Source organism: Leguminivora glycinivorella, chromosome 8, assembly GCF_023078275.1.
Source record: "Leguminivora glycinivorella isolate SPB_JAAS2020 chromosome 8, LegGlyc_1.1, whole genome shotgun sequence".
Classification (NCBI taxonomy): Eukaryota; Metazoa; Arthropoda; class Insecta; order Lepidoptera; family Tortricidae; genus Leguminivora; species Leguminivora glycinivorella.
In genome coordinates, this window is record NC_062978.1 from 1,333,651 (window position 1) to 1,353,440 (window position 19,790).

General features: G+C 38.5%; 2 protein-coding genes and 1 long non-coding RNA gene across 3 annotated transcripts in view; all 3 read right to left on the reverse strand.

Moving 5' to 3' along the window:
• Nucleotides 1-19,790, reverse strand: part of LOC125228478 (circadian clock-controlled protein daywake-like) — a 46,486-nt gene that overhangs the window by 1,020 nt on the left and 25,676 nt on the right. The window lies entirely within an intron of this gene.
• On the reverse strand, nucleotides 105-1,955 carry LOC125228479. The gene is made up of 2 exons (XR_007177288.1): nucleotides 397-1,955; nucleotides 105-308 (listed from the first exon to the last, which is right to left on the reverse strand). It is a non-coding gene; the product is annotated as an uncharacterized LOC125228479 (long non-coding RNA).
• On the reverse strand, nucleotides 7,297-10,568 carry LOC125228475. Its single transcript, XM_048133038.1, has 2 exons — nucleotides 10,081-10,568; nucleotides 7,297-9,992 (listed from the first exon to the last, which is right to left on the reverse strand). Exon 2 carries the CDS (start codon nucleotides 9,254-9,256, stop codon nucleotides 7,766-7,768), a length of 1,491 nt encoding a protein of 496 aa, XP_047988995.1. The 5' UTR covers nucleotides 9,257-9,992; nucleotides 10,081-10,568; the 3' UTR covers nucleotides 7,297-7,765.

The following is a 19,790-nucleotide window of genomic DNA, read 5'->3' on the forward strand; positions in this document are numbered from 1 at the left end:
CGTCAACTACCTATTATTATTTCGGCTAGACCGGTATAGGTGAAAAACTTAAGAAAGTCACCTTATTACGTGTTGCAAACGGTGTGAGCAATAAAACGAAGGAATAAGGACATAAAGTATAATAAAGAAGTAAACTAGTTGCTAAAATAAACTTAAGACTAATACGTAAACTAAGGTTTGTTGAGCGCCAAGAGGGATTTAAACTCAAAGTCTGGGAACCCTGCTGATCCTGCCCTCGGCTAGCGTAACTATAAGGGTGCACTTCTATCTCTAATTGTCCATCGGATCTTAAAGGGCATGTCCACAAGCTAAAACAAATGGGGTTTTTTTGAGCTAACATTCAAGAAATCTGAATTAAAATGTATACATGAACTACGCTTATACACTAGGACTTACCCCTTATCGATCTTGTAAATTACACTTCAAAAACAAAGTAATATTTCCTTAATTGCACTTTAAATACATTTCTCTGCACAAATTACATTTTTGATTTGTATTTTTCCATGGCGGGTACAAGTTTAATTGTAACAACCGCACACCTTGAAATGCGATCTGGAATGACTCGCTATTTGCATGTCGTTACTATTTTAAAAGCGGAATAACGCCCTAAAAATAAAGGAAAAAGTATTGCCATTCGCCAGGATTTGAACCGACGATCATCTGCGCTGTAGACCAACAGTTGACCGCGGAGCCACGGTGACATTAAGAACCTGCGCGAAATAGTTCGATCGCTATCGGTCAGTTTGACGCTGACGTCACTACTACGCCACAAGGCAGTGACTGACTTGCGCTCGCGCACGCTATAACCTAAACCCAATTGCTCAAGTTATAATGCTCATTTTTATATGGCCCGCCGTATCGTATTATAACCTGAGAAATCAACATGACATATTCCCCCTTCCTCAATTAAAAAAAAAATGTACCTATCATTTTTTTTTTTATTCTCGAACTAACGGTTTCATGTCCTTCACGTGCCAGATACCCACGCATTTGCCATAAACATTGTTCAAACGAAATACTGTGTCAGAAAGCTTATGTACTATGATTGCCTTCTCGAACTTTGGAGCTAACTTGGCCATAAATTTATTAGGTGCACTGGACAACAATTTTGTTCTCTTCAACACCATGTCTCCCACCTTAAAACTGCATGGTTTGCGGTTCCTATCATAGCACTTCCGGCTTTGCTCATGGGCTACTCGTAACCTCTGTTGCACCAACGTATATATGTCATGCCTCTGTTCTTGCTCCTTTAAATAATCTGTAACGTTTATCGCGAACTCATTGTCCAGACCTTGTAACAAAGGTAGTGAGTTAGGTCTATCAACATTGGGAACAGATGTCTCTCTGCCTAGGAATAGGTATGAAGGTGAATAGCCTGTCGTCTCATGTACCGACGCTCTTATAGCATGTCCAATTTTTGATAAATTGTCATCCCACATGCTGTGTTTTCCTGGCTTGACGTACATCGAGATCATGGTACCTATTACTCTGTTCACCCTTTCCGTGGGGTTGCTCTGAGGGTGATAATTAGGAGTAAACCACAATTTACTGTTGTACCTATCTGCTAACTCCCTAAAAAGTTGCGAACAAAATTGCCGCCCATTATCACATATTATTGCCTTTGGTGCCCCATATAACAAAAACTGATTTTCTACTATGTCACATATCTTTTCAGCTTTACCTGTTCTTAAGGGAAATAGCAGTACAAACTTACTGAACCAGCAAGTTATTACCAGCAACATAGTATTACCCGTTTTACTTCTTGGAAAAGGTCCCATCAAATCTAATGAGATTATTTGCCAAGGACGCGTCACTTCTCTATGACCCCCCATGTACCCTAGTGGACCCTGTTGTGAAACCTTATGCTTAGCACAACAATCACATTTTCCGATGTATTGCTTCACATCTCTCAATAGGTTCGGCCAGAAATACTTTTGCTTTATCCTAAGATACGTTTTCCGAGTTCCTAGGTGACCCGCTGTTACGTCATCATGGCACTCCTTCAAAACCTTGATTCGCAATGGCTCTGGTACATACAATTTCCAAATCTCCTCAGCGTTAGGAAATGATTTTAATATTACCCTTTTATATAGTAAACCATTCAAAACTCTCCACTCTGGTGATACATTATCCTGTAACTCCTTTTCTTTAGACCGATACCACTCATCTTTGTGACGTTCTAAGATTTCCAAGGTATCTATCTCCTCCTTAACATCACAACTATCTGTACCCCTGGACAATGCATCGGGAACTACATTGCTCTTACCAGGTCTATGGATAATGTCATAACTGAACTGCTGCAACTTCATGGCCCACCTTGCCAACCTGCCATGTGGATCTTTCATTTTATGGAGCCATTGCAACGCGCTATGATCGGTGACGACCGTGAAATGTACCCCATCTATGTAATGTCTAAATTTTTCGATTGCATAGACAATACTTAAAAGTTCCCTCTCCGATGTGGAATATCTTTTTCTCGGTCATTTAACTTCCTACTCAAATAAGCAATAGGCTGATCCACCTCCCCGTCTTTCTGACACAACACCGCGCCAATACCATTATTGGATGCATCGCACTGAATAAAAAATTGTTTGGTGTAATCGGGACAAGTCACTACCGGTGCAGAGGTAAGGAGCGTTTTAAGTCTAACAAATGCCTCCTCTGCCTCTTTAGACCATACTAATTTCTTCCTTTTACCTTTTGTCAGGTCATGAAGTGGAGCTGCAATTACCGCGAAATCTTTTACAAATCTTCGGTACCAACTAGCTAGTCCTATAAATCTTTTCAATTCCGTGAAATTTCGCGGTCTAGGGAAATTGATAATTGCAGCCACCTTTTCAGGGTCTGTCCTAAGCCCATCTTTGTCAATTAGGTAACCTAAGTAACGCATCCCCGAACGAGCAAATTTACATTTGTCCACGTTTACTGTCAAATTTGCCTTTTTTAGAGTTTCTATGACCTTTTTTATGAGCTCTATATGTTCTTCAAACGACGCGGAACAAATTACTATATCGTCTAAGTACGCCCAAACCTTATCTTCATTGGAATGAAACAGGATGTCCATGAGTCTCTGCTGCGTTTGAGACGCATTAACCAATCCAAATGGCATTACTTTAAAATGAAATAATCCCCGCCCCCCTACCGCGAACGCTGTCTTTTCCTTACTTTTGTCATCCAGGGGAATTTGCCAAAACGCAGACTTTAGATCGATGGTGCTTAAATACTTGGCATTGCGTAAGTTGTCAAGAATGTTTGTGACCCGTGGCAAAGGATAAGTATCTCGTTTTGTTACCCTATTGAGTTGTCTGCTGTCCAAGCAAAGCCTATTTTCACCGTTAGGTTTTTTTACTATCAACACCGGTGAACACCATGAGCTATACGAAGGCTCCACAACATCCTCCGCCAGCATCTTATCCAACTCCTTTTCTATTTGAGCTTTAATGACTGGTGAGAAATTATCAATATTGTGCTTTAAAATTGTTGTGCGACCCAAACCCCTACCAATTTCATTTTCCATCCCTTGTATCACAAGCTCTAATTTTCCTTTCTGTTCCACACTCTGTTGTTTTTTTTAATATCCAGCAGCGCCATCTACAGTGTATGTTTGAATAAGGAATGCAATGTTCTAAATATAATTTTAAATATGACATGATGTTCATGACATTGTATTCTAGTTGTCACTCAATAAATCATCTTCGGAGCATTTACACGTATTTGATTAACAATAGGTTATGGGTATATTTTATTGATCAATACGGGGGGTTTAGTCAAGTATTAGATTGCAGTTTACAGTGTATTGTGTTATTTATTTATATTGTGAAGTGATCTGTGACTAATCTCCGGAGATGTCGTCACCAAACTATGTGGCGAATGTGCCCAAGTTACGTGGCCGAGAAAATTATTGTGAGTGGGTTTTCGCAGCAGAGAATTTTCTTATCCTAGAAGGCACGCAGAAGTTTGTTACGCGTAAGCCAGAAGCTACGGGTACAGAAGTTGCAGATGACGAAAAAGCCCGTGCGAAATTGATTTTGACTATCGACCCTTCCTTGTATGTCCATGTAAAAGGTGTCAAAACTACGTTTGAATTGTGGACAAAACTCAAAAGCTTATTTGACGACTCTGGTTTCGCCAGAAGAATTACGTTGTTACGAAATTTAATTTCCATAAGGCTCGAAAATTCAAATTCGATGACAGAATACGTAACAAAAATGGTAGAAAATGGTCAGAAATTAAGTGGCACAGGTTTTGCCATTAGTGATGAGTGGATCGGCTCGCTATTATTAGCAGGTTTGCCTGAGAAATATTCCCCGATGATTATGGCAATAGAGCATTCCGGCATTTCCATCACGACAGACGCCATCAAAACAAAGCTTTTAGACATGGAAGAGAAAAATTCAAATTTGACAGGGAATGGGAACGAGACTGAGAATGCATTCGCGAGTACGTCAAGTTACCAACATAACAAGAAAAACAAAACGAAATTTGTCTGTGGTAAACAGGATGGCGGCGAAATGACAACAAAAGTCAGAAATGTCAAAGTCAATTGTTTCAGATGCAAAGAATCGGGTCATTATAGAAATCAATGCCCGAATTACGAAAAGAATTCAGTTAAAAATAAAACTGGTATACGGAAACAGTCTCATGCATTCAGTGCTGTGTTTTTAAGTGCCGATTTTAAGAAAGACGAGTACTATATTGATAGTGGCGCTAGTACCCATTTAACACCAAACGAATGTTGGGTTATGAATGCATCGTACGAGCCGGCAACTAGTGAAATTATAGTTGCAAATAAGGCATGTTTGCCTGTGTTGTGTACCGGAAACGTACAGATTGCGACTGTGACTCCAGATAGTGAATTCGACATAACAGTTGAAGATGTTCTATGTGTACCGAGTTTAACTACAAACCTTTTATCGGTCAGCCAACTGATAAAGAAAGGGAACAGAGTGGACTTCACTAAAAAGGATTGTAAGATTTACAATAGAAGTGGACAGCATGTTGCTACGGCCGCTCTGACAAATGGCGTTTACAAATTGAATATGCCAGAAGATACGACCAACGTTGCTATGGCAGTGTCTGCCGAGACTTGGCACCGACGTCTCGCACATGTTAATGGCTCCTACATGGCGAAAATGAAGGATGCAGTGCAAGGCTACAGTATTGGCGGCAAGATAGACATCAGTAATTGCAAGGTATGTTGTGAAGGCAAACAGTGCAGACTGCCATTTCCTAATAATTGCAACAGAAGTCAGGATTTATTAAATATTATTCACATGGATATAGCTGGTCCAATGGAAGTAAAATCTCTTGGAGGATCAAGATATTATTTGCTATTTGTGGATGACTATAGTCGTATGGCATTTATTTATTTTTTGAAGGAGAAAAGTCAAGCTCTTGATTGTTTTAAAGAGTTTAAAGCTAGAGTTGAAAATGAACTTGACAAAAAGATTAAGATTATAAGAAGTGATAATGGTCTTGAATTTTGCAGTAAGAAGTTCAACGAGTTCCTGAAGCTAAATGGGATACTGCATCAAAGGACAAATCCTTATACACCCGAACAAGATGGATTATGTGAACGGCAGAATCGCGTGGTCTGTGAGAAAGCTAGATGCTTATTATTTGATGCTGAGCTACCCACAGAGTTCTGGGCAGAAGCGTGTAATTGTGCAGTTTACTTAAGGAACCGGACAATAGCTTCAGGTTTGAACAACAAAACTCCTTTTGAAATGTGGACAGGGACACAGCCAGACCTGAGCCATCTAAGGATTTTCGGCAGTACTGTCATGGTCCACATTCCCAAAGAGAAAAGGTTGAAGTGGCAGAAGAAGTCTAAAGAAGCTATCCTAATGGGTTACCCAGAAGGGGTCAAAGGATATAGACTATTTGATCCAGAAAAGAGAACCTTTTTTACAGCAAGGGATGTTAAAATTATTGAAAATAAAGTGACATATTGTCAAATTGAAGTTCAACCACAGATACAGAAAGCTGAGGTAGGATGTCAAAGTTCAGTGGGGGATGAGAGTCCAGATAATTCCAGAACTTTAACTGATACATCATATGATTCGATCAATCCTAGTGAGTATGAGGATCCAGATACCACAGCGGAAAGTGTTTCAGTTCCGGATAATGTTCCTGCTCCTGAGAGAACCGGGCCAGTCCTGAGAACAGCAGAACAAAGAAAAGCTCCTGAAAGGTATGGAATTTCAAATCTTTGTTCAGACGCTAGCCCGAGGGACGATGCCAGTGGTCTGTCACTATCTGAGGCTTTACGCGGACCAGAGAAAGAGCAATGGAGACAAGCTATGGCAGAAGAGTTGAATAGCTTTGAAGAAAACCAGGCCTGGGAGCTTGTCAGTATTCCAAAAGACTCTAGTGTGGTAAAGTGCAAGTGGGTGCTTAAAAAGAAGTATGATAGTGAGGGCAATGTGCGGTTCAGAGCCAGGTTAGTAGCCAAGGGCTATACTCAGAAGTATGGAGTGGACTATGAGGAAACATTCGCGCCAGTGGTAAGGCATACAACTTTAAGACTTTTATTTGCTCTCTCTGTGCAGTTGAACTTAGATATTTGTCATTTAGATGTGACCACTGCTTTCCTGAACGGCTACCTTGAGGAGGATATTTATATGGAGAAACCAGAAGGTTTTCCTTCGCCTGTAGGTAAAGGGCAGGTACTTAAGTTGAAGCGAGCCATATATGGGCTCAAACAATCCTCAAGAGCGTGGTACAGGAGGGTAGATGATTGTTTAACCGAGCATGGTTATACAAGGTCTAAATTAGAACCTTGTTTATATGTGAAAAACGATAACGGTTTGACTGTAGTAGCTCTATATGTCGATGATTTCTTTGTTTTTTCAAACAACGCTGAAGAAACAAAATGCTTGAAACAGGTACTGTCTTCACAATTTAAATTAAAAGATCTTGGTCAAGTGAAACAGTGTTTAGGCATGAATGTTAGTGTTGATAAAGAAAACAATGTTATAACTTTAGATCAAGAAGATTATGTCGACAAGTTGTTGCATAAGTTCAATATGACAGACTGTAAGACTGTTCAGACTCCTATGGAGGAAAGGTTGAACTTAGATAAGGGTGAGTGCTGTGATACTGAATTACCTTACCAACAACTCATTGGTAGTCTCATGTACTTAGCAGTTTTGACGCGACCCGACATTTCTTTTAGTGTAGGTTATCTGAGCCAGTTTAATAAATGCCATGGTAAAGAACATTGGGCTCATGCTAAACGTGTTTTGCGTTCACACTCAAATCATCTCTAGAAATAATGACTGGAGATTTGCTGTGGTGTCCCCTAAGCACATGATTTCACTTGTTTCCCCTCTGAACTTCAACTCTATCCCAAACTCATCAAAAAAATCTTTTCCCAATATCAGTGGCTGGCCTAACGCTGGCATTACCATGATTGACATGACCCTAAATTGATCATCAAATAGTATAGGGACATCGAAAATTTCTGAGATACTATGCTTAGTTTTATCCGCTGTGGCTATTAACTTTGGTACAACCTTATAGCTTTTAAGCCCCATTGATGCCAACGTATTTGCCAAACCTCTGTCCATAACGGTCCGCATGGCTCCATTGTCCAACATCCCCACAAAATCCTTGTGTAAAATCCTTAACTTAACATAAGACCTGTTGTCCCCTTCTTTGTTTATCACCACCGGACATAGCTTATCATCTGTATGCGAAAAATAACTTTTAATTACCCCGAGCCAATCCAGCCACTCTGAAGTTTTATTTTGTTGGGGAAAGTCTACGGGGCAGATTTCTGACTTCCCCCCACCGCGTTTCCCTTACATGTGCAATCTTTCGTCGTTGTTCCAAACCGACCGCACTTAAAGCAGAATAATCTTTGTCTCGGTAGCTTACAATTCCGGAATAAGTGTCCACTCTCTCTACAGTTCCAGCACCTACTAGTGACCGCCATCGGTTTACTGTTCAATTCAGCAACTTCTTCCATCTCCATAATTTCCTTCCCGTTCCCCTCTTTGTTATTCACTTTATATGCTAAATCCGGTTCTAATATGTTCTTAACGCTCTTCGGTTCTACAAAACTGTCACAACTAATTTTTGTTCTCTCCACAATCCTTAGAACATTGCTCAGATCTGACACTGAAGAAAATTCATCCCTACACACGGCCCGCTGATAATATGGTTGGATGTTCCTTAACAATATGCTAAGCTTTTCACGCTCCGGTAACTTTTTTGGTAGCCTATTGAACATATTTTGCATGATAGAAATGTAAATCACCACCGTCTCATCACTCCCCTGCGTCCTGGCTCTTATTTCCGCTAACAACTCTTCCTGATAGAACGGCTTCTGAAATGATCTCTTCAGTAAAAGTACCAGTTCTTCCCAACTGTGGACAAATTCCTTATTAGCCCTATACCAAATCAAGGCATCTGCTTCAAAAAGGTCTATAGCATAACGCCATAAATCTTGGTCTGTAGCGTTCCTGGCATCCCTAAGCTCTGATACGCGTTCTAAAAACGCATCAATGCTCATATTAGATCCCGAAAACTTAAGCCCCCATTGATATAACGGTACTAGCTTCCGCTTTGGATACTCTTCATCAATAGTAGAAGAACGCAACAATCTAGACCTTCCAGTATCTACATGTTCATTCCTATGACCAATACCAAAGTAAACACTTTTATTCGAAGCACTATTATCCTCCAGCTTCACAGCGTTCCCACTCTCTGGTATAGACCCTGCGTCTGGCTCCGTAGAGCGCCCTGCAATATTCAGCTTTTCCACTATTTTGACCCCCAAATCACCTAACGACTGTTGCAAAACAGCCTCATCATCTGCCGTTAAATGCTCATCCTCACAGCCGTCGTCCTGACCCTCTAATTTTTCTAACAGAACCTGACATTGCTGCTCCAACGCATCCTTCCGAACCCCTTCGTCGTCCTCCAATTCTACAATCAAACTCACTCTATTCTGTACATGGTACAATCTAGACACCAATCTTTTGAACAACGCTTTGTCTGGCTTCCCTACTAACTCACTAATGTAGCTAGACAAAATACCTAGCTTCTTTGTACAAATATCCAATTCTGACTTAACAGATCTGACACTATTAACTGGTGCCTTAACCTCGTGCCCCGGAGCATCCGACGACTCCGCGATCAACAATTCCTTCAAAACCCTTTTTAAAACCGGCACCGTACTTTGTAAAATAACCCCTCGACATTCTAGCTCATATTCCAGTTCGTCTTTCAAAAGATAGTTCGGATCCATCTTGCAAGATAAATCTACCAAAATTTATGTAAGTACTAATCTTTAACCAACACACAATAATAATAACACACTACCAACACAAAAGAAAATTAACAACGGATGTCTGATATTTTTATCCACGTTAACTGTAACCATAAAAGCTACCAAAAAAAACAATTACCAAATATATTACTATATCACAAAAAAAATATCACCAAATTATTAGCACAAAAAAAAAACAGAAAAACTTACTTAAAAATTAACACACCCTAAAAGTATAAAAACACATCAACCCGTACACACAAGTACTTATAAACAATTAAATCAAACAAAGCGTGAATATAACTAAAACACAGCGAAATAACACTAGTACTGCATAAACCAAATCCTAAGTAATGAAATTTAATACCTTACACCTCCAAACAAAATGTTCGTTACACTATTCAAACTTGCCAGTCATCCGCCGTTACCCGTATTTGCAACACCGTAAGTTTAAAACGTTGGGCGCTATTTATTACGTATTGAAAACGGTATGAGCAATAAAACGACGGATTAAGGACATAAAACATAATAAAGAAGTAAACTAGTTGCTAAAATAAACTTAAGACTAATACGTAAACTAAGGTTTGTTGAGCGCCAAGAGGGATTTAAACTCAAAGTCTGGGAACCCTGCTGATCCTGCCCTCGGCTAGCGTAACCATAAGGGTGCACTTCTATCTCTAATTGTCCATCGGATCTTAAAGGGCATGTCCACAAGCTAAAACAAATGGGGTTTTTTTGAGCTAACATTCAAGAAATCTGAATTAAAATGTATACATGAACTACGCTTATACACTAGGACTTACCCCTTATCGATCTTGTAAATTACACTTCAAAAACAAAGTAATATTTCCTTAATTGCACTTTAAATACATTTCTCTGCACAAATTACATTTTTGATTTGTATTTTTCCATGGCGGGTACAAGTTTAATTGTAACAACCGCACACCTTGAAATGCGATCTGGAATGACTCGCTATTTGCATGTCGTTACTATTTTAAAAGCGGAATAACGCCCTAAAAATAAAGGAAAAAGTATTGCCATTCGCCAGGATTTGAACCGACGATCATCTGCGCTGTAGACCAACAGTTGACCGCGGAGCCACGGTGACATTAAGAACCTGCGCGAAATAGTTCGATCGCTATCGGTCAGTTTGACGCTGACGTCACTACTACGCCACAAGGCAGTGACTGACTTGCGCTCGCGCACGCTATAACCTAAACCCAATTGCTCAAGTTATAATGCTCATTTTTATATGGCCCGCCGTATCGTATTATAACCTGAGAAATCAACATGACAACCTGTACTGGAAGCAGTGATAAACGCATTTTTTGCGTTGTAGTTTCCTCGCTATAGTGAGAGGAAAAGTTTTGTGTTACACTCGGGTGCAAATGTATTTTACTTCTCGTGTGTTAAAAAACTCGCAAGTTCAGGATTCTATTCTCGAACCACTCGCTTCGCTCGTGGTTCAACTATAGAATCCTTTCACTTGCTCGTTTTTCAATTCCACACTCGGAGTTAAAATACAACTTTGACCCCTTGAAACAAACGACTAATCGAACACGTCACTCACACATACAACAGGTGACTTTCTTAAGTTTTTCACCTATAGGGCAGGATATATCGCGGATATTTGAAAAAATCTACTTTCGCGAATGAGGAGGCACACTCAAAGGTTATGACAGATGGCGCCACCTTATTAGCTCATTGCACAGACTATAAAGAATTTCATACGTGAGAGCGAGAAGAAGATATTCTCTTTCTCGAATTATGGTGAAGTCACATCTATCAGCATTGAGTCCCACAATGTGAATGGGAAAGCTCTTGTTAGTTATGAACATTGCGTACGTGCATGCTTTCAGCTTGTAGGTAAGCCGATAGATGTAACTAAGCCATTTTTTTTTTCAAAGTTGTCCCCCAACTTTTTTGGATTTGGAAATTAGTATGTGGTTTCCACTCAGAATCGCGAACTTTTTCAATCCTAATAGGAGAAAAAAGTGCCAAGTTTTTTTTCCCATTCCGTTACCCTTTTTTGGAATGGAAGATTTGAAAAATGTATGGAAATTTTGGGACATATTTTTTCTCCTATCAGGATAGAAAGACCTCGCGATTCTGGGTATGAATCGCGTAAAAAATATCCATGATACAAAAAAAGTGGGGTGGACAAATTTAAAAGGCCAAGAGCGTGTCGGGCCACGCTCAGTGTAGGGTTCCGTAGTTTTCCGTATTTTTCTCAAAAACTACTGAACCTATCAAGTTCAAAACAATTTTCCTAGAAAGTCTTTATAAAGTTCTACTTTTGTGATTTTTTTCATATTTTTTAAACATATGGTTCAAAAGTTAGAATGGGGGGGGGGACGCACTTTTTTTCCTTTAGGAGCGATTATTTCCGAAACTATAAATATTATCAAAAAACGATTTTAGTAAACCCTTATTCATTTTTAAATAACTATCCAACAATATATCACACGTTGGGGTTGGAATGAAAAAAAATATCAGCCCCCACTTTACATGTAGGGGGGGGTACCCTAATAAAACATTTTTTTCCATTTTTTATTTTTGCACTTTGTTGGCGTGATTGATATACATATTGGTACCAAATTTCAGCTTTCTAGTGCTAACGGTTACTGAGATTATCCGCGGACGGACGGACGGACGGACGGACGGACGGACAGACAGACATGGCGAAACTATAAGGGTTCCTAGTTGACTACGGAACCCTAAAAATGGCCCAGCTCCACTCTCACACCTCCACTCCATCTCAGAATACGATGCCGGTCGAACGTTATGTGTCTCGCAATGCAGCGCCATCTGTTGCATGTTGCGTGAACTACGTGTCAGTTATCCATTTCATATCCAAGGCAGAAATGATGATTAAAATCCGAATACGCCAGGCTAGACCTTAACCGGCCTTGAGCGAGGTAAGGCCAACATTATGTATTTATGATTGCTCTCACAGCCTTCACATTAGGCATAACATTAAACATTCTGATGACGTAAATGTCGTAAATTATTATTAGGTAGTTTTAAAACATTAAAACCAAGCTCATGGGTTGTTGACCTAAATCTGATAACAATGATAATAATCACTATTTTCCTGCACCGCATTTAATTTTCCTAATTTCATGCAAATGTTTTGAGAATTGGGAATCAAGTGGTGTTGACCATTCGTTTTCAATTATTTTAGTAGGTAGTTTTTAAATGCATAAAACTAAAAACCCGAAACCGAGTGCATGAAATAGAAAAACCGAAAAGAAATATTTACGATATTTTTAATCCATCCATACTAATATTATAAATGGGAAAGTGTGTGTGTCTGTTTGTTTGTCCGTCTTTCACGGCAAAACGGAGTGACGAATCGACGTGACTTTTTAGGTGGAGATAGTTGAAGGGATGGAGAGTGAGATAGGCTACTTTTTGTCTCTTTCTAACCCTCCACTTCCCCAATATGGGGCGTGGAAGTTTGTATGGAGGTCGAATTTAACGCGTGCGAAGCCGCGGGCAAAAGCTAGTTTAATATATATGTCTTTTGTTGACGACCGGTGTGGCGCAGTCGGAAGTGACCCTGCCAGCTGCGCCTCGGTCCCGAGTTCGAATCCCGGTAAGGGCATTTATTTGTGTGATGAGCACAGATATTTGTTCCTGAGTCATGGATGTTTTCTATGTATAATAAGTATTTATATATTATATATATCGTTGTCTGAGTACTCTGAGTACCCACAACACAAGCCTTCTTGAGCTTACCGTGGGCCTCACTCAATCTGTGTAAGAATGTCCTATAATATTTATTTATTTATTTTGTCCGGCACCTATTACAAGTGGTTTTGTGTTTTGCGATTTTTTTAATAAATGAGACAGGAAAGCTATATTATAGAACTACACACATACATGTAAGAATAATATGTTCCGTACGAGACTCATAACGCCATCTCTGGTCCAAGCGATGTAACCACATATGTCGCGTGATACCTATCGCAGCCAATACGGAGCGCGATATACGCCGACGTCATCCTACGTCACGATATATTGTCCCCTGCTACCCATCTATCCTCGATATATGTACAAGTAGATTAAGTTAAGCATTCAACATTATAAGAAAAAGCACGTAATTTCGGAATTTTATTTCACCATCCAAGAAAGTTGACCTTCTCACCTATACGCAACGCTTAATCGAGAACAAATATAACTAAAAAGATCTACATAAGAATTTGACTTCTGTGAGGACTATTGAAATAAAAGTAAAAAGAACCGCACCAAAGATGTATAAGATATAAACCAGTATGTAAGCAGTTCAAATTGGTAGGTAGTTCCAAAAGGATGATCTTGACATTCTTGACCTTCAACGAGATCGGAATGCAGTATTTAGTCCTTGGGAAACCTCAAGGAGACGGTTATGTTGTAGGATTTTGATTAAGGTACATCGGGGCAAATCTTGACTGGGGGACAATTGTAACTAATCCATTTTTTCCGTTATTACACTATATGATGTTGATTTCTACATGTATCCACTGAACACGCCTACCATAATTATATAACCGGTGAACACTCTATTTAATAACGCAAACATTATAAAACATGGAAAAAATGGACTAGTTACATTTTGCTCCCCAGTCGAGATTTGGCCCGATCGATGTACCTTATGCTTCACGTTGTTTTGATATGACATTAGACGTGGGCGCCAATCAAGGGACGGCATGCTTGACGAAATTTTATAAATAAATATTTCATTTGATTATAACATAAATATATTACCAAGAACAATATAATGGGACCGACAAAGCCCATACAAGAAAGCGTACCCCTGAAATATATGGGCTTTTTAAGCTTAAAACTAGATGGCGCTGTTTCGCAGCCTGGAAGCGGCCAAAATTATATTTTTCCGTGTTTTTATTTTTTATAAGAACAAATGACATATTTCTTTATTTTATTATCATGATATCACGTCAATGCACATTTTGAAAAAATAAATTTGTAGGCATCATCAGTGTAGTTATGATAGTATTTAATAGGTGGCGCTAAAAAATGAGGTATGATTCTTAGTATGTTTGCCGGAATACGTAATGTTTGCCGACGACACTTGTCTTATAGTAAACGCAGAAGATGTAGACTCTCTAAAACTAAAGTTATGTCAAGTGATGCACCAAATGGCTTCGTGGTTCTCATCCAACGGTATGCTGCTCAACGTAAATAAAACAAATATTGTACACTTTAAGTTGCGAAAAAAATACCTACCACTTAATATAGTAGCAGATAACGTTCCTGTACCCCAAACGGACTCCTCCAAATACTTGGGATTCGTGATCGACTCCGGGCTGACGTGGACACCGCACATTGACCACGCGTGTGACAGGCTGTCATCGGCGTGCTATGCTCTCTCAAGATTGGCACCAACCTTAACGAGTGAGAACGTCAGAAAAGCCTATTTTGGCTATTTCCACTCCATTTTAATACAAGGTGTTGATCTTTGGGCGACATCTGCTAGCCGAGACAAGATGTTCAAAATGCAAAAAAGGGCTTTACGTATTATTGACCGAAAACCAGCTGATCACCCAGCGCAGGAGTTATTTAAAAAGCACCGTATTCTGACTCTGCCCTGTGTTTACATATTAACGGCATGCAAATTCGTCCGTTCGAACCTAAAAATTATAAAACCTACGGCGAAATAAACCATCGACCGTCGCGCAGACGTGACCTACTAGTGCCCCTCGCCGTCGGCTAGCGAAGGCCCGTGCGATGCTGGACGTTGTCGGCCCTAATCTATACAACTGTGTACCTACTGACATAAAAGAATCACCTTCCGATGCTATATTTACAAGCAAACTCAAAAAAATGTTATTAGAGTCTGCTTATTATAACATCAACGAGTTCCTCAAAAGGAGTCGTTGTCCCGAAAATCCATAATACCTATGCTTATATATGTTATTCTGGTTGTAACACTGTAATAAAGAGTATATAAATTGTTTATGAACTGTATTACACATTGTAATGTACAAATTTTTGTTGACCTGTAAATTTGGTTATAAATTTACCAATAAAGAAATCTAAATCTAAATCTAAATCTATGAAGATTATAATCCTATAATATATTATAAATCATCCTTGATATTACCCAGTGTAAACACCGAAGTTCTCAATATCATATTCACATCTTTTTGTGACATTCTTAAACAATTAGGTAGGTACGTTTTATTTCTACAAGATAAATTGCCCGCCATTTGTGAAACATCGCTGTTTTAATAATGTTTCGATGGAAAAAAATACGGCTCGTCAAGTGGCAAGCGTCCATAGGCTACGGAGAACTAACTCCCGAGTTGCTATAAGCGCTCACTATTCCGCGCCCTCGTTGAGCTCTAACAACCTTACTCACCGAGAGGAATACAAGTAACACAACACAATGAATAGTCTAGTGTTCTTCAAAAGTCATTTTCACCACACATTTTTTTATTAGTTCTAAATTGAAAGTGTCGGACAACAAAGTGAAAACAACTTGGAGTATTATAAATAAAGAAGCTGGTAAATGTAAATCACGCGATTGTCAAGTCAACATTGTATCAGATAATCAACAAATAGTGTCGAACAGCGATGTTGCCTCGGCATTCGAAGATTATTTCTCAAATATAGCCGTTAACACCACAAAATGTTTACATTCTTCTGCGGCTCAAGCCCATTCATTACTTTGTGCTAATGTTAAGAAATGTAATAATTCATTTGAATTTAGTCAAGTAGACTCTGTAAATATTGTTAAAACATTCAAGTCACTCAATTTAAAGAAAACGGAAGACTTATGGGGAACATCAGTTAAAGTAATTAGTCATGTCATAGATATAATAGCACCTTACTTGGCCGTAATATATAATATTTCAATTTCACAAGGCACCTTTCCAGATCTTATGAAATGTAGCAAAGTCATACCGCTTTTTAAATCGGGTGATTCGAGTGATATAACCAATTTCCGTCCCATATCAATACTTCCTGTACTAAGTAAAGTCTTTGAGAAGCTAATGTTAAATGATCTACTGGGACACTTCAACAGACATAGATTACTTACAAGCAAACAGTTCGGTTTCACAAGGGGCCGTTCCACGACCGATGCTGCTTCGGTACTCATTAAACATATATATAATTTTTGGGAAAATTCTTGTGATGCAATTGGCATATTTTGTGATCTTTCAAAAGCCTTTGATTATGTGGATCATGGAACGCTCATTTTGAAATTAGAACACTATGGTTTGTCTATAAATGCCCTAAACTTTATGTCTTCTTACCTTAGCAATAGAACACAAACAGTAGTTGTTAACAAAACTCGCTCTAGCGGGACTGTAGTCCAATTAGGAGTGCCACAAGGCTCAATTTTAGGTCCATTCCTGTTTTTGGTTTATATAAATGATTTGCCATGTATAGTGAAAAACTTTTGTGAAATAGTACTTTTTGCTGATGATACATCACTGCTTTTTAATGTTGACCGAAAATCTACGGATTACAATGTAATTAATAGCACGTTAGCTGATGTACTGCAGTGGTTTACTGTCAACAATTTACTTCTTAATTCTAAGAAAACCAAATGTATTCGATTTTCTCTGCCGAATGTTAAACCAATCGATACAAAAATACTTTTGAATGATGAATGCTTAGAGATGGTAGATACAACACTGTTTCTTGGTTTAACATTGGACAAAAATCTACAATGGAGTCCTCACATAAAGAAACTAGCAAGCAAATTAAGTTCAGCCGCATACGCCGTTAGGAGAATCAGGCAACTGACTAATGTTGAGACAGCTCGCCTAGTGTATCATAGTTATTTTCACAGTGTAATGTCATACGGTATTCTGGTTTGGGGCAAAGCAGCTGACATACAGACTATCTTTGTATTACAAAAGAGAGCCATTCGTTCTATTTACAACTTAGGAACACGTGAATCAGTAAGAGAACTCTTCAAAGAAATTAATATCTTAACTGTAGCTTCCCAATACATTTATGATAGTATAATTTATGTTGTTAAGAATTTAGACTGTTTCACTAAGAATTCTGATATCCATAATTATAACACTAGAAACAAAAATAAGCTTGCCATAAAGAAGTTTCGTGTCCGTAAAGTACAGAAGTCATTTGTTGGGCAATGCATTCATTTTTATAATAAGTTACCTGACACTGCTTTGAGATTACCCCTCCCAGCTCTTAAGAACTACTTAAAAAAATCATTGATGTTAAAGGCTTATTACAGAGTCGAGGACTATTTGACAGACAAACATGCATGGCCCGAACCAGAAACTACAAAAAACGAATAGCAATTAAAATAATTGTATTATGTATAGAGGACACAGTTCAGATAAGAAAGCACATCAAATATTTTATATTTTATGTTGTGTAGGTAAATTACATATTTAATGATATTGAGATTCATATTATCTTTTTCTTCTATGACAATTTGATATGTTTTCTCTGAAGAAGAACGACGTATTATTAAGCAATAATATAATTTATTGAAATTGATTTCCATAGAGTACCTAGTCTGTTCATATTCTTTGATGAATACTTTTGCATGTTAAATTGTATGTTGTTATTTAATGCATGTTAATTATAAGATGTAATGTTTTGAAAAGAAGTTGCCCGCCGAGTTTCTTGCCGGTCCCATAGTGGATACCCCCCTCCCAACTGAGGGGGGACTGAAATCTTCTCGAGGCTGAGGCGTAGGGTTAGAGCCGGCGTAGCTTTATTTGACGTTCATATGCGCATTGTAATATGCCTACTTGAAAAATAAATATTTCATTTCATTTCATTTCATTTCACCAACTGGTAAACGCTATCTTTGCTATTCGAAAACAGATAGCAAAATTGCATTTTATCCACAAGGGGGCAAAGTAATTTCATACAAATTTTAACTCGATGTCTTAATCTGGCTGCTAGATTTCACCTTTAAATGATGATTTTGAATCATAAATATTGCTAATAGATAGAGATTGATAATAGATTTGATTTAGTTTGATGTTTTATAGTCAGTATTGTGTTCGTGTTGGTGTGGTGAAAAATTTTGTGTTTCACTCGGCGGCAAAGTTTGTTTAACCTTCGTGCCTTGAAACCCTCGCAACGCTCAAGATATTGGAATCATTCGCTTGCTCGGGTATCAATATTGGCACGTGCGGTTAAACAACAACTTTGCCCCCTTGTAAAACAAATAACTATTAATTGACACTACACTAAGTAGGTACTATGTTTTTGTTATTAATTGTAGGTACAATAAAGAGTTTACTACTACTACTACTACTTATTCCTGCGCGTAAGAACACGACAGTCGTATCAAAATTAGATTGTTATTCAAAATTGTGAAACAATAATCGGCCTCCGGTCACAGAACTACTTAATTTGTCTTATAAATAGTAAGTACATAATAACCAAGTCTACCTTGATACTGTGTGTACTTGGGCCTATACGAACCAATTTCCGCGTCAATATTTTTATGTCTCATCTCATACCTACTGTTAATTCTTAAAGGAATATTTCTTAAGGGTTATTTTAAGTTTATATTATAATGTTGACATGTAAATTGGCTTTATGTATAAATAAGTATGAATTATACTAACTGTAAGGCCGAATAAAACGTAAATGAGAGAGAAGAAATTCGATGTAATGTAACAATATGATAAGCGTATAAAAACGATTTTGTGCATCTCTTTAATATTATGCACTACTAGGAATTGAAATTGTTGATAAATACATACATACATACTATCACGCCTGTATCCCATGAAGGGGCAAGCAGAGCACATACAACTACTCAAGTTTCAGTGCCACTCTTGGCAAAAAGGGTTTGAAAGAAATCGCAAATGTGATAAATATCACTAGATTATCAATGGATGTAGGTATATCGCATTTCATAGTTTTTTACTTATTCATTCATATTGATATAATTATGTATAATAAGATCTTTGCACATGGTGTATTAACACTAACATCAACACCCTTAAATAACCATCGGTAGACTTTATGCCCTTGTACAATAAGGATTACAAAGGTACACCTAACAGTGTTGCCGATGGTACCTATTGTACAACGTTTGACAGTGCCATTCACGGACCATTTGGCCGTTAAATGTTTTGACATAATCAAGTGCGGGTGGCGCAGGACAGGTCATTGTGGCAATCTTTGGGGGAGGCCTATGTCCAGCAGTGGACGTCTTTCGGCTGATATGATGATGATGATGATGAAGTGAAGTGCTACTTACTTTGCACGCTATTCCCATACACACACATACATACACTCACGCATGTAATCCAAATGGGGTAGGCAAAGCAATGAAACTGCTTAAGCGCCAGTGCTACTCTTCGCAATTATAGTTATTTGTTATACAAGGGGGCAAAGTTGTATTTTAACGCCGAGTGTGGAATTGAAAAACGAGCAAGTGAAAGGATCCTATAGTTGAACCACGAGCGAAGCGAGTGGTTCGAGAATAGAATCCTGAACTTGCGAGTTTTTTAACACACGAGAAGTAAAATACATTTGCACCCGAGTGTAACACAAA

Coding starts and splice junctions, on each gene's coding strand:
- LOC125228475 (XM_048133038.1), bottom strand. CDS start 9,256: ATGGATCCGAACTATCTTTTGAAAGACGAACTGGAATATGAGCTAGAA.